This window comes from Scyliorhinus torazame, chromosome 17, assembly GCF_047496885.1.
Source record: "Scyliorhinus torazame isolate Kashiwa2021f chromosome 17, sScyTor2.1, whole genome shotgun sequence".
NCBI classification, from domain to species: Eukaryota; Metazoa; Chordata; class Chondrichthyes; order Carcharhiniformes; family Scyliorhinidae; genus Scyliorhinus; species Scyliorhinus torazame.
Window position 1 is genome coordinate 29,332,608 of NC_092723.1, and position 14,865 is coordinate 29,347,472.

At 44.1% G+C, this 14,865-nt stretch overlaps 1 protein-coding gene across 1 annotated transcript in view; it reads left to right on the forward strand.

Annotated features, from left to right (window-relative positions):
• Positions 1-14,865, forward strand: part of LOC140393808 (sushi, von Willebrand factor type A, EGF and pentraxin domain-containing protein 1-like) — a 145,950-nt gene that overhangs the window by 6,294 nt on the left and 124,791 nt on the right. The window contains exons 6-10 of the mRNA XM_072480270.1: positions 33-106; positions 5,071-5,167; positions 7,907-7,980; positions 12,220-12,316; positions 13,154-13,227. Of these exons, the coding sequence (XP_072336371.1) occupies positions 33-106; positions 5,071-5,167; positions 7,907-7,980; positions 12,220-12,316; positions 13,154-13,227 (416 nt within the window). The remainder of the gene's footprint in view (positions 1-32; positions 107-5,070; positions 5,168-7,906; positions 7,981-12,219; positions 12,317-13,153; positions 13,228-14,865) is intronic.

Consider the following 14,865-nt stretch of genomic DNA (forward strand, 5'->3'; position numbering starts at 1 on the left):
CTAATACGGGTGGTTTGATTTTCTTTGTCTAGATACAAAATGGTGGGTAGAGATTATCGTCAATGTACGGCTGAGGGATGGGATGGTGAGGTTCCATCCTGTGAACGTAAGTTATGTTTTCCTGTTTTTAAACTGACTGACTTGCTTGTCTGAACCAAATGATTGAGCCACATTCAATGAATTGTCACGCTTAAAAGACCATAAGCCACAGGAGCAGAATTAGGCCATGCGGCCCATCAAGTCTGCTTCACTTCAATCATGGCTGATATGTTTCTCATCCCATTCTCCAACCTTCTCCCAATGAACCAATGTTTCTTGGTTCACATCCAAGCTTTCCAATCTGTAGTATGTTGACATCCTCAAGTATGGAGTGTTTTTTGGGGGGAATGGGCCAGAAAATATTCCACATTACCTGTGCAAGGAACATAACCTGAGAAATGAGAAATAACCATTATTCAAATCAGTCCTGCTCCTTGCAAAAGAATTAAATTTTCTGTCCTGGTGCAAATGGTAATATTGGAGTAATGAACCGTGGTTTTGGTGGATGACGAATGTGCCAATTTTTTTATATATAATTTTTTATTGAAGTTTTTCCATTTCAACAAACAACACACAAAAACCTGACACAAACAGCACAGAAAATGTCTCAACATACACAAATACAGAAGAGGACAGGTGAAGAACAATACAATTGGTTCAGTGCAACCACTAAACTTGGCGTCCCCATATCCATCTGTGGATATACTAGAGAGTGAGGGAGAGGAGGATAAGACCACAAAAGCATGGTTACCTGGTGCACCCCTTCCTACATGGCGACTGAACGCAACGGCCACGAGAATTCAGGATAAGATCTTTGTGCCATGTTCGGGCGCGCACTAGAACATAGCCCTCTCAGCTCCACCTGTACCACAGGCATCCATAACAAGTTATGAAGTTCTTTTCTAGGATACAAGACCTATCTGAGAGTATGCCAGAGTGTTATTACCGTAAAAATGATGTCTTGATGAGAAAATGGAGCCTGTACATATGCAGGCGGATGAAAAGTGGGCAGAAGTTTATCAAGTAGTATTGCCGGTAGGGTATAGAAAGGAGGTGTTGTGAGTTGCACATGAGGTACCAGTGGAAGGTCATTTGGGGATAAGGAAAACTCAAGCTAAAATCCAGAAACATTTTTATTGGTCTGGACTACATAAAGATGGAGTTAAATGTTGTCAATCATGTAACACATGTCAAGTGATAGGGAAACCTCAAGCAGTGATAAAACCAGCACCCTTAATACCCATTCCAGCATTTGAGGAACCTTTTACAAGGCTCCTAATCGATTGTGTAGGACCAGCCCAAAATAACACAAATATAAAAGAAAATCCAACACAGATAACCCTAACTGGGGACTTCAATCAGAGACAGGACCTATCACACCATACCACCCTCCACCACACCAACCTTCCATTTACCACCCTGCTCTACTCAACTTCTCTTTCAGGTAGGTGAGGGGTATCTAAAATGTACTCCCTCTTTGTAAATTCAAGGATTACAGCACATGAAGAAAAACAAGTTTATGCACAACCCTCGTGTCACACTATCAATTTAGCATGATTTTTCCATAACAGGATAACAGGCGACCCTTGCCTCAGTGCTCATATATCATACATCCTTGTCAGGAAAAGAAAATAACATAAAATCAACAAGACAATGACAAGAGAATAAAGTTCACGATTATTGATAAACTGCAGGATAATAACACCACCTATGGAGCTTGGAAAGGCCAAAGTTATGGCAGATCATTGAGCAAGATTCAGGATCCCTCCAAAGTTCAATCAAAGGACATGCCTTCACCTCCACCACAACATCATTCCAACACCCAGGTGGCAAGAAACCTTGGCCCCAGCAGGCAGGGGCGACTCGATGCTTCCAGCCATCTTCAACCCCTCACAATGAGCATCGAGGACAAGACAACGTAAGACCAGTGGTGAGAGTCTCCAACCAACCCCAAAGACCGGATACAATGTGCTCCGTTGAACTTAAAACACCTGTTGACCACCACTGCTCTCTGTCTCAGTGAGGTAGTGTGATGTCTGACAGAATAACACTCTGAGTCAATAGGCAAGTAAATCTTTCTTTATTGCTAACGCTTAATCGCCCACAGTTATTTGCTGGCTTTAAGACTCACTACTCAAAGCATAAATAAGATACTACCCTTCAAGGCTTGGCCAGGCGCTTGATCGGCGGTTGTCTCTGGACGCTGAGCCATGCTCAGGTTCTTCGTTCCTTCTGTGACTGTTGATCCCGGGTTGTCACCTAATAGTGCCTGCCGATGTCGATTCTTATATACTCTTTCTTCAAGATAGTCCGTTTGCACATCTGTTATCTGCTAGCCGTTGGTGGTTAGCTATTTTTGCATGGTCAAGCAGTTTGTTGACCGCACTCTGGACCAATTCCTCTTATCAGAGGCTGGCATAATGTCTTATCTGGTTTCACAGGACATTACATTGTTCAATCTTATGATCTGCAAGGTCAGCATTTGCCATTTTGGTCCTGTAGAGCCTGACTCAGCCCTGAGCCTTCACACCCAACCTTCAAATCGAGATTGCAAAAGCATGGCAGCCAACTCTCAAATTTGGGCAGGAATTCGCGACCCCCCACTCCCCCCCCCCCCCCCCCCCCCCCCCCACTCCGCCCACCTCAAGAGACCGGGTGCACAAACATTCCTTGTCTGGCCCCAACTCCCCGAGATTGTCAAGATAAACACCACACCATGCAGCAGGCTTTTCAAGGTCTGTAGGCGAGACCCTACCAGGGAGATTGCTCTGTTGAGTAACAGGATTTTTTTCTCCATTTCCACTATTCTCTCAAGAATATTTAGCAATTCATCAAAGTGAGCACCAATAACCTGCACCATAGAGCTGAGATCATCATCTACAATGTCATTCGCAATGGCAGCCAGCATCTCGAAACTGAAAGCATTGCCGAGGCACAGGCCTGCTCACCAGCAAAACAGTCACTGCAAGCTGCTCCACACCCCGCACACCTCCGGCTGCCTCAACCAAACAAGAATTTTTTGACTTATTTTGGCTCCTCATCGCCAATACTAGCCAGGATCCTCTGGGGACATAGTGCAAGAATATAACCAAAAAGCAAGTAATCATCGATGTGCATCAGGATAAACAAAAAGGATTGTAAGACCAGCAGAACCAGAGCTAGTGAAAATGCAGACTCTGCGACACGCACATCACAAGACTGCTTGTGCTCTTCAGGACCAAATGTACTGCTCATTTTAGTGGAATTGTAGTTGACAGGAAGTAATAGTTTGGGCCATGGGAGATCGAGGAGGGAGAACTGGAAAAAATGCACCCTAAGCTCGTGAACAATGTTTAAATCATGTTCAGACACCCTTCTGTTCCTTTTCCATTTTTCTTCTAAGATTCAACTATGTTTGTGCCACACTAACTTAGTTATATTAATGCGGCCTACAGCAAACTGTTGCATTAATTTCTAACTCAAACTTGAATGAAAGTGACAGATATCATGAGGTGCCAAAAACATGGAGGGCCATTTGCATGGGGTTTGTGCTAAAGCACAGTAGGTAATGCCTTGGAAATGGGAATAGACGTTTCTTCACTTTTCCAACACTAGAAACAGAGGGGGCAGCATTTCATTATCCATCTTGATGGTGTTATGGACACTGCAGTATTTTTCAGTATCTCTCGATGTCTGAATAACCTTACTCTTCCACGGCTGCCACTTTTTCACCATTCAGAAAACAGGTGGATTTGGCCTGCATTTAATGCAGTTTGCCGGAGTGGCATGATGGAAGGGTTTGGGGATAGGAATGGGGCAGGAAGACCACCGTCAGGAAAACTATTCCTAATTAAGTGCCGGAGGGTGGAGGAAGAAGGACCTGACATTGGAATCCCACCTATTGGTGGGGGGATATCTATTAGGTCTATTAATGATTCACATGAGAATAATTATTCCTGAGCCAACCAGAGTTTAGAAGTGGCTGAGGAATTTAAGGGGAGTCACATGATTCTCCTGTGCCAGCATACACTGTCTGTGTTCTTGCTGCCTTGTCGTGGGGTAAGGCACACAATCCTTGATTGAGAGATGTGGAATTAGGAAGGGCAATAGACGCTGCTGAAACACAACGCCCTGACCTCAGGACCATGGCCTCCCGCTATTGTCATATGTGTCCATAGAACATAGAACATACAGTGCAGAAGGAGGCCATTTGGCCCATCGAGTCTGCACCGACCCACTTAAGCTCTCACCTACATCCTATCCCCCTAACCCAATAACCCCTCCTAAACATTTTGGACACTAAGGGCAATTTAGCACGGCCAATCCACCTAACCTGCACGTCTTTGGACTGTGAGAGGAAACTGGAGCACCCGGAGGAAACCCACTGAGACATGTGGAGAACGTGCAGACTCCGCACAGACAGTGACCCAGCAGGAAATTGAACCTGGGACCCTGGCACTGTAAAGTCACAGTGCTAACTACTATGCTACCGTGCTGTCCAGGGATCCAGCAGAGATCCTTGGGTTGAGCCGCCATTCATTACCAGCGATAGCCACTACTTTTGGTGGCTTTGCTAGCAATACAGAGCTCCTGGCCTTGGATTGGCCAACAGCTGTCAGGGAAGGTTTTCCAGCCACCTGGGGTCTGGTGCTATGGAAGGCAGACTGCTGACCAGTTAAGTGTTGAAGGGCACTTAAATCACATTGAGCCTTCCTCATGGAAGTGATGTTGGCTTCTCATCAGTTCTCAAACTTGTGGAAAAGCCCAATAGCAGGCACTACATTTCAGCTATTATATTTTGGATTGTTAGTGAAGATTGATGCTATTCAATATTGAGACCAGTTGCTGGGAGGTATTGTGAATTTGCTGAAAATCCCGCATTTATATTACCATAATTCCGAAAGATGAATTCAGGGTAACCTTATATCCTGGGCAATGATGTAGTAGCATCTCATATTCGTATTAAATTTCTATGATTGACAAGAAAAACCGGTTGGATAATTTGTGTTTTTGTCCCATTTCAACATTTTCTCTCTTTTATTTTCTGTGCAGTAATAACCTGTGGTAACCCTGGGGCAATCACAAATGGATATTATAAGGCATCTAATTGGACAATCGGAAATAAAGTTACTTTTTATTGTGAGATTGGGTGAGTCGTCAGTACATAAATCACTGAAAAATGTTGGTGAGGGACAATATTATTTTAATGCTGTGATTAAGATAATTTCAGATGACCACACTCCGCAAATACAACACGTGAGCTCTGAGTGAGGCTTCCATTGCAGTATTCAACTAGCGACTTAAAACAAAATCTTCTTAGTGATCAAGGTGAAGGACATCAGTGTCAAAATGGAAATTCGAATGCAAAGTTATAAATGTTGGCCAGAATTCTCCATTCTGGAGTTGAAGTGCTACCACGAGAGGAGAATCAGGACTGGTCTTCGCTGTCACTGCGGGCGGGGCCCATGTGCGAGTCTCTCTCCTTAACCATGCAAATATGTGTGTGGGGGAGAGCTCGCAAGAATCCTGGTTTCGAGCCCCCATTTTGAGTGGATGGCCCCATCCCGAGGTCCGTAACTGGGCCGCCCTCTTTCCCCACAATACTAATTCTGCACCCCCCCCCCCCAAGCTGACAAGCAGGGACAACCTCCCACCACCATAGAAATAACGAGTCTCCCGCTCCCCCACCAAAGCACACATGCATTAGGATGACCCGACCCTCTACTCACTGAACCCCCGCCTGCCATCAGTCACCCCCATTGGTTCCCCCCATCAATCCTCTACCAGACTCCTCATCATAACCTCCCACCAACCCCCCCCCCCCATCAGACCACCCCATCAGACCACCACACCAGACTCCCCCAGCATACCCCCATCAGTTCCCCCCCCCCTCCCTCAATCCTCCTGCCTGAAAGCTGAAGAGCAGTCCAGGCAGTACAGTGAATGATCATTGCATTTTCCCTTACCCTTCCCTAACAGCTGCTGCTGCAGACAAAAGTATTTAAAGCAGCAGCTTTTACAAGTGTCAGAGACTTCCTCGAAAGCCAAGGAGACTTGAAAGGGCTTCAGATCCCTTGACAGCCTTGAAATGCCAAACTCCCATTAAATTTCACACAGCAATACATTTCACCAGCCAGTGATCGACAGGTTTATTAGTCCAGAGACAGGTGCTTGGTGGATTGTTCATCTATCTTTCCCTTCGCTCTTGAAGGCATCTCCATTACCCTGCTTGATGCTAACCACAATGTTTATAAACACTCTTGCTATAACTGCCAGCTTCGCACTACATCAAAAGGGACTTTAGATTTAACTTTATCGTCACATGTACCAAGATGCGGTGAAAAGTATTGTTCTGTGTACAGTCCAGACAGATCGTTCCATACATAAAAAACATAATGATATACAATAAATACATAATATAAATAGATAGACACATTAGAGAAGATGCGTGGTGAGATCAGTTCAGTTCATAAGAGGGTCATTTAGTAGTCTGATAACAGTGAGGGAAAAAGCTGTCTTTGAATCTGTTAGCATGTGTTCTCAGGCTTAGTGGTTCCACTTCCTCTTATTCATAGTAGAAAGCACTTAACTGCTTTTGATATGCTGAGGAGCTGTAAATCATAGCAAGCTTGTTTATAAACATTGTGGTTAGCATTAATGCAGGATACTTGAGATGCATTCAACGTGAAGGGAAACAAAGATTTTTTTTTCTAAAAATTTAGAGTGCCCAATTAATTTTTTCCAATTAAGGGCTTTTTAGCGAGGCCAATCCACTTACCCTGCACATCTTTGGGTTGTGGTGGCGAAACCCACGCAGTCACGGGGAGAATGTGCAAACTCCACACAGACAGTGACCCAGGGCCGGGATCGAACCTGGGACCTCGGCACCGTGAGGCAGCAGTGCTAACAATTGTGTCACCATGCTGCCCCTACGAGAAACAAAGATAAATAATCCACCAAGCATCTGTCACTGGACTACTAAAACTGTCAATCACTGGCGAGTAAAATGCATTGCTTTGTGAAATTGAATGGTAATTTTGTATTCCAAAGGCTGTGAAGGGATTTGAAGCCTCTGACACCTGTAACAGCTGCTGCTTTAAAATCCTTCATCTGGGGTAGCAGATGTTAGGGAAGGGTAAGTGAAAATGCAGTAATCTTGCACTGTACTGCCTGAATTGCTCTTCAGCCTTCAGGCAGGGGTGGCAAATGGGAGTCACCAATATGGTTCAATGATGGGGTGTCTGATGGGGGTCAGGTGGTGGAGTCTTGTGAGGGTGACTCATGGGGGGCTCTGAAGGGGGCCTGGGGGTGTCGGTGGGGGAGAGGGTCAGGTCAACCTCATGCATGCGTGCTGTGAGAGGGTTACCCATTATTACCATGTCAGTGGGGGTGAGGGGCAGGACCTGTGTTGTGGGGGTCACCTGAGGAAGCTGTGCTCTGAAAACTAGTAATTTGAAGCAAACCTATTGGACTTTAACCTGGTGTTGTAAAACTTCTCACTGTGCCCATTAAATGTGTTATCGATAATAATGTCCATTTTTGGATTAACACTGGATGTCTGTGTCTGCTGGTTCTTTAAAATGCGGGAATTATATTAAAGGTCAACTTGAAAATGAATGTTATGCACCAATTCCCTGCCTCTGCTCTGTACTTTATACGGGGTGTGTCCTGAGTTTTATTTTAAAGCAGTAATACAAGAGTATTTGATTCCTATTTCATTTTTCTGCAAATCTAGTTGTGTGGTTATTATTATTTCCCACAATATGTTGGATAGTTTAATTGATTTTTCCTTTATGAATCCTCAAATTCCTACCTGATCAGCAAATTGTAACACTTTCCCAATCAATCTCCATGACTCTGACAACAGGCAGCTTGTTTCTTTTCCTAGATACAACATTGTGGGCAGGGATTATCGGCGATGTACAGCTGAGGGTTGGGACGGCGAGGTTCCATCCTGTGAACGTAAGTTTATGCTCCCCTGTTTTGTAAAGTGACTAACTTTTGCTTTTTAGTGACAAATTATTGACCCACTTACAATGAATTGTTAATAATGTTAATTCATGTTGAAGATGTCTGAATATTTAGATTGTGCAAAAAGAGAAATTATCATTCATCAAATCAATCCTACTCCCGCCAGAAGATTTGAACCTTCATTGCTAGCACCAACATTACTGTTGTAGCAAGTAGCCAAGTTTTGATGTGTAATGGGAAGTTTCGGAGGTGCTAATTTTAAAGTAGTTTTAGTTGACAGGAAGCAGTTTGGGCCATGGGTGATCTAGGAGGTGTGAGTGGTGTGCAAGTAAAGTTAAGTGGAATCGATGTGAGTGATTGAATCTTGAATCATGCTCATAATACCTTTACTTCCTCTTCCATTCTTGTTTAAAGATCCTACAATGTCTGTACCTCAGTGAGTTTGTTTCATTGCAGCTAATGTTGCATTAGTTTGCGGTGGAGTGAAGGTGATAGATATTGATGGGGAGACAAGTACATGGTGGAAGTTTCTAGTGGCAGGAGTGCTGAGGTAGAGAAGATAATGTCAAGGAAGCAGAAATAAATGATATTTGTGATGGATAAGTGACTTTCAATTCACTTCCTCAATTTTCGTTTCGAAGAGACTTGAAATGATGGACCATGGGAACAATTCTCCGGCCAGGTTGAACCGGGCGCAATCCCGCTATTCAGGAGAATTGCGGGAATGCCCCAAAACGGGATATGTACCTGCCACAAATTAGTTTTCAATTCTCCCAGTCAACTCCAGCTCATGTGATCAGGATTATCATAGATTATCATAGAATTTACAGTGCAGAAGGAGGCCATTCGGCCCATCGAGTCTGCACCGGCTCTTGGAAAGAACACCCTACCCAAGGTCAACACCTTCACCCTATCCCCATAACCCCACCCAACACTAAGGGCAATGTATCATGGCCAATCCACCTAACCTGCACATCTTTGGACTGTGGGAGGAAACCGGAGCACTCGGACGAAACCCACACATCTCACCCAGAAGTGCAAGAAACTGATCACAGCTAATTTTCATTCATTTTAATCTCATTAGTGAGATTAAATTTGAATGTAGCAGCCTCCCGGTTTTCTCCCCGCCCCTCCTCCAACCCTAGGAAGTCACCCGGGTGCGAATCATTCCTAGTCCCTAAAAACAGGTATCAGGTGCCATGTACTCCGAGGGGAAGCACAACTAACCTCCAGGGAGCACAAGGGCACAGCAGCTTCTGGCCAGATGAATCATAGAATTTACAGTGCAGAAGGAGGTCATTCGGTCCATCAAGTCTGCACCGGCCCTTGGAAAGAGCACCCCACTTAAGCCCCACACCTCCACCCTATCCCCTTTATCCCCGTAACCTTTTTGAACACGAAGAGCAATTTAGAATGGTCAATCCACCTAACCTGTACGTCTTTGGACTGTGGGCGGAAACCGGAGCACCCGGAGAAAACCCACGCACACACGGGGAGAACGTGCAGACTCCGCACAGACAGTGACCCAAGCCGGGAATCGAACCTGGGACCCTGGAGCTATGAAGCAACTATGCTACCGTGCTGCCCGAGTTGTGGGTTATTTCAAGGGAGCTGTGGGTTGGGGGCTAATGCTGGGCTGGAGGGGGCCAGGTCAGGATTCTCCTCGGGATAGAGATTGCTTTGGGGCAGTGAAGCCTTGAAGCATGTTTTCTTGAATGTTAAACGCTTCATAACAGAGCAACAGAGAGCTGCAGCATGTCTGTTCTAGAATCCACTCACAGGACTGAGCCATTCTGCAGCTTGTTTCTTGGAGAAGCATTTTACTCCCCTTGACGTTTTCCCTTTCTACATGCTTTTTTACATTCCATTTCATTCACCATGAAATGTCTTTAGTCTCTGTGGTTTCAATGTTGCAGTAGGTCTTCTTTTATCCCTTTGTACCTGGTTGTTTACATTCAATTTCACATCCCATTGACAATTACAAGCCTTTTGATTGACAGCTGAAGGCTATCTTAAAGGAGGGTAGCTTTGTTTTTATAGCATTTCAGGGTCCATTACCTCAGTCTTTCCTAGAATGATCAGTTGCTCTTTCTGAGTGATTTTGTTTTCTATTTTGAAGTGCTTCTTAGAAGGAGCAGGTGTGCAGTCTGAGTGCTTTTTTTTGTTAGACTGAATCTTTTTCAACCTCTGATGCCTGAACAGCATGCCTGGAGTGGAGGAACTTTTATTATCATAGAAGTAGCTGGCACCACTCAGACATTGAAGTGTAAGGGTTCCTTGTTGAGGGCCTTCTCGCAGCCAATGTTGAATTCACTGGATAGATGTGATGACCATACCAGGGGTCACGGAGGTCTTTGTAGCTCCCAGTGGCCAGTGCCCTGAAACTGCTCCCTTGGCACCCTAGCAGTGGCAACTTGGAAGAGCCAAGGCCTGAAGCGGGGGGCTGCTTGCCAGCAAGAAGGGGGGTCCTTGCAAGGGAGAATGGAGGGAGTTCTGATGGGAGATCAATTGGGAGGGCCACGATGACCCAATGCCAGTGATCTTGGGAGGGATGGGGGGTGATGAGGAGGTCGATGCCAGCGAGGATGGTGGGGGGGGGGGCATTAAACCCCGATGCCGTAATGTTGGGTACAGGGGGGAAGGGGGGATGGTTGCCTGAACTTGTCACTTTGAGATCGCTGCGCCCGGGCTTGCTGGCATGTTTAGGCATGACCCCTCTCATTCCCATCACGATCTTTCCGCGCTCAAGTCATTTGTTTGGAGGGGAGTCTGATTTGCAATGATTTAACTTGTCCACAATTACACTTATTAATTTTGGGGGCGAATTCGGCCCAAGATTAATTTATAACCTTATCGTAAACGCATCCCTCGGTAGCAGCGATCATAATATGATTGATTTTAACCTTCAATTTGTGGGAAAGAAGAGTGCATTCAAGGCTTGTATTTTCAACTTAAATAAGGGCAGTTAGGAGGGCATGAAAGTGGAGCTAGTTAAAATGAATTGGCAAATATGCTCAAGGGATAGATCGATAGAGGTTCAGCAGCAGATGTTCAAAGGAATATTTCTGATACAGAATAGACACATACCAATGAGATAGAGAAATCCCAGGAGGGCCCACCATCTGTGGTTAACCGAAAAAGGTAAAGGCAGCATTGAGCTAAAAGAAGAAGCGTATATTTGGGAAAATACAGGTTGCAGTTTGGAAGATTGGCAAGCATATAAAGAACATTAAAAAAATGAAAAAAAAATAAATAAGGAGGGACAGATATGAGTACGAAAGAAAAATAGCTTGTAATAATAAGATAGAAAGTTAGAGTTTCTATACATATATGGAGAATTGTAGAATTAAACGAGAAAAGAGTTAACAAAATGAGCATTGATCCTATATTGAAAGTGCATGTGGGAATTGATAATAGAAAGTAGGGAGACGACCGTTGAATTAAACAGGTATTTTTAATTAGCCTTCACTGTAGAGGACAAAAGTAACATCCTAGAAATAGCTGTAAATCAGAAAATGGATGGAAGGGAAGAACTCAGGAAAATTACAATCACCAGGGAAGTGATATTGAGCAATATGTGGGCTAACACATTTCTGGGTCCGGTATACTTTACCTAAGGTTTTGAACAAGAAGTGGCGAATTAGATAGTTGATGTATTGGTTTTAATTTTCCAAAATTCCCCAGATTCAGGGAAGGTTCCATTAGATTAGAAAATAGCACATGTGACTCCTCTATTCCCAAAAAGGAGACAAACAAAAGCAGTAAACGCCAGACCAGTTAGCCTAACATCTGTCATAGGGAAAATGTTAGAAGCCATTATTAAAGAGATCATAGCAGGGCGATTGGAAAAATTCCAGGAAATCAAGCAGAGCCAACATGGTTTACTGCAAGGAAAATTTTGTTGAAGGTTTGTGAGGTGTTGCAGATTGAGAGAAGATCTTGTATTTGAGTTGCCGTATATTAAAACAGGTAATTACAAACCTATGAGGCAGAAATTTCCAGCAATTGCACTGAGGGAATGTTCTGGTCCTGTTGAAGTTAATGGCTCGACGCATTTCTGGCAGGGGCCATCACCGCAATGGGGCCATCAGACTCTGCCCGTGGTAACTTGATATCGGGAAGAATTTTGTTGTCACTATTCATCTTCATATTAAATACTTCAACAAAAAAACTGCTGGAGAATTTGGAGTTTTATAATAATCATCTTTTCTTATTTTACTTTCTGTGTAGCGATAAACTGTGGTGACCCAGGGGAGATTCTCAATGGATATTATACCCTATCAAATCAGACAGTTGGAAATAAAGTTAATTTTTATTGTGACATTGGGTGAGTATAATTTTGGTGAGGGACTGGATAATTTTAGTGTTGTCATTAGGATAATTTCAGATGGCTGTCTCTTGTGCTTCACATTTCTGATAAGAGCTCCCAGTGTGAGCCCTGAATGAGGCTCTAATTTAGTGTTGAACTCACAATTCTTTAAAAAATCTTTGTACTGATCAAGGTGAGAAATGTCAATGCTTGGACTGGAAAAATAATGGAAAGCTGAAAATGCTGAATTTGTTAATGATCCCTAGCCCATAATCTGAGATTAACATGGGTCGTATGTGTCTGCTGGTTCCTCAAAATTCATAAACTGCATTAAAAATCAGCTGGAAGGTGAGCTGGATGCACCAATATTTCTCCTGTACAATGTACTTCTTACAGGATCTCAGCGACACTAATTTATTTCACGACAACACCACTGTATTTGATTCCTTCATTATTCTGCTAACCTGGTCCCATTTTTAAAAAAAAGCTTTTTGCTATTTTGCTAGATCTATTTCTCTATGGACCTTTAGAATTATAGCCTGGTAAGGGCAGCACGGTGGTGCAGTGGTTAGCAGTGCTGCCTCATGGCACCGAGGACCTGGGTTCGATCCTGGCCTCGGGTCCGTGTGGAGCTTGCACATTCTCCCCATGTGTGCGTGCATCTCACCCCCACAACACAAAAAGATTTGCAAGGTAGGTGAACTGTCCGTGCTAAATTGCCCCTCAATTAGGAAAAAATAATTGGGTACTCTAAATTTATTATAAAGAAAAGAATTCTAGCCTGGTCAGCATGCTAACATTTTTCCAATTAACCTGCAGGTTACTAATACAGGTGGTTTTCTTCTCTTTGTCTAGATATAAAATGGTGGGTAGAGATAATCGGCAATGTACAGCTGAGGGATGGGATGGTGAGGTTCCATCCTGTCAACGTAAGTTATGTTTCCCACTTTTGTAATGTGACTGATCTGCTTCCTTTCCCAAACAATTGAGCCAGCCAGCAATGAATTGTTGTATCGGGCGGAATCTTACCAAATAATGACTACGTGTCAGTTCCGGTGAGAAAAATAGAATTTTGGGACTCTTTCCCAAAGGAAAGTGAGTTGGGTGGGATTTACCCATCTCACTGGTGGGGTGGAGCCTCTTAGAGCCAGGACCTGGCTCGAAACAGAAGGCGCCATCTTTGAAGGGTGCCCAGACCAGCGCTGCAGTCTGACGGCATCACGGAAGTCTCGGGAACTCTTCCCCCTGCCACCGGCGTTCACTGCCAGCAAACCCCTCCTCCCCGCGCCCGACATGCATGCCCAGACATGTCCCTCTACACTTGGGGCTATAATTACCTCTCACCCCTGGAGTGCTCCCCTCAATAGCCTCACGCCAGGCCAAACCTGTTTGTAAATCACACTGGTGCCGGATCAATATTCCACAAGGGGGAGGGGTAGGTCTGGAGAGATTGTGCACTGATGACAGTGAGGTTTAATATATTAAAACGAGGTTCCCGGGTTCCTGTGGTGCGATTCGCACTACTCCACCGTAGAGGGAGGGGGGTGAAAATTCCAAAACCCATTCACGCCGAAGAGAATCGTGTGTTTCGATTCTCTCCGTATTTTGAGACTCTGTCAAATTTCTTATGGGTGGAGAGTGTAGACTCAAAATCACCAGCATCGCATTGGCTACGACCAGCTTTTGTTCCCTCCATCCTTTGGCTTGGAAGTCTGATTTCTTGGAATGGGAGTAAATAGTTACTCAATGCTTAGATTCAACATTGCACATTGAAGAAAATTAATGACCTGTCTTTACTCTCCTGGGTCAGGAACATAGTCAGAAAAATTCCCAACATTGCAATCCCAAATTTGGAAAACGTGGCCTGGAAGTTGGAACTTTCATTTTGGGGGATTGGGGTAAAATGGGTTTGGAGTACATCGCCTTGAGATGGAATTCAGAGGCTTCTAGGTATGGAAACTCGCTGAGCAGAAGGCTGGCCTCTGAGCTCCAGCACATCATCAAACTTTGAAAAACAATAATACAAAATATATCTTCTCCCGGGATCTACTAGCCGCGTTGCATCCCAATTCTGGCCAGTAGATTGCATCGCCCAAGAGGAGGAAGTGGAAAGCAAAGGAAAAATGCAAGGAATGTCAATTATTCACTCTACCTTCTCCTCCTCTTTCCTTCTCCACTTAAGATACTATTTTGTCTACGCCCCACTGAGTTCACTCTGTCCGTGCAGCCAATATGAAACTGTTGCATTAATTTACAGAAATGAAAGAAGTAGATATTGCTGAGGTGGCAGTAACATGGTGGAAGAATTTAGTGGCAGGGTTGCTGAGGTAGACGAAATAAAGCCCTGGAAGGGTTAATAAATAATTTTCAAGATGGATAAGAAACGATGGAGTCACTTTTTTACTTTTGAGTTCCAACATCTTTGAAACAATGGACAGTATTGAATAAGGAATGTAGATTATATCATTGCATTGATTTTCAATGACTTGCTTGCATTCAAAGCTAAATATCTCTGATCTTCCATGGCTCCTAGTCTCACCATTTCGTAAGTAGCTGAAGATCGATGC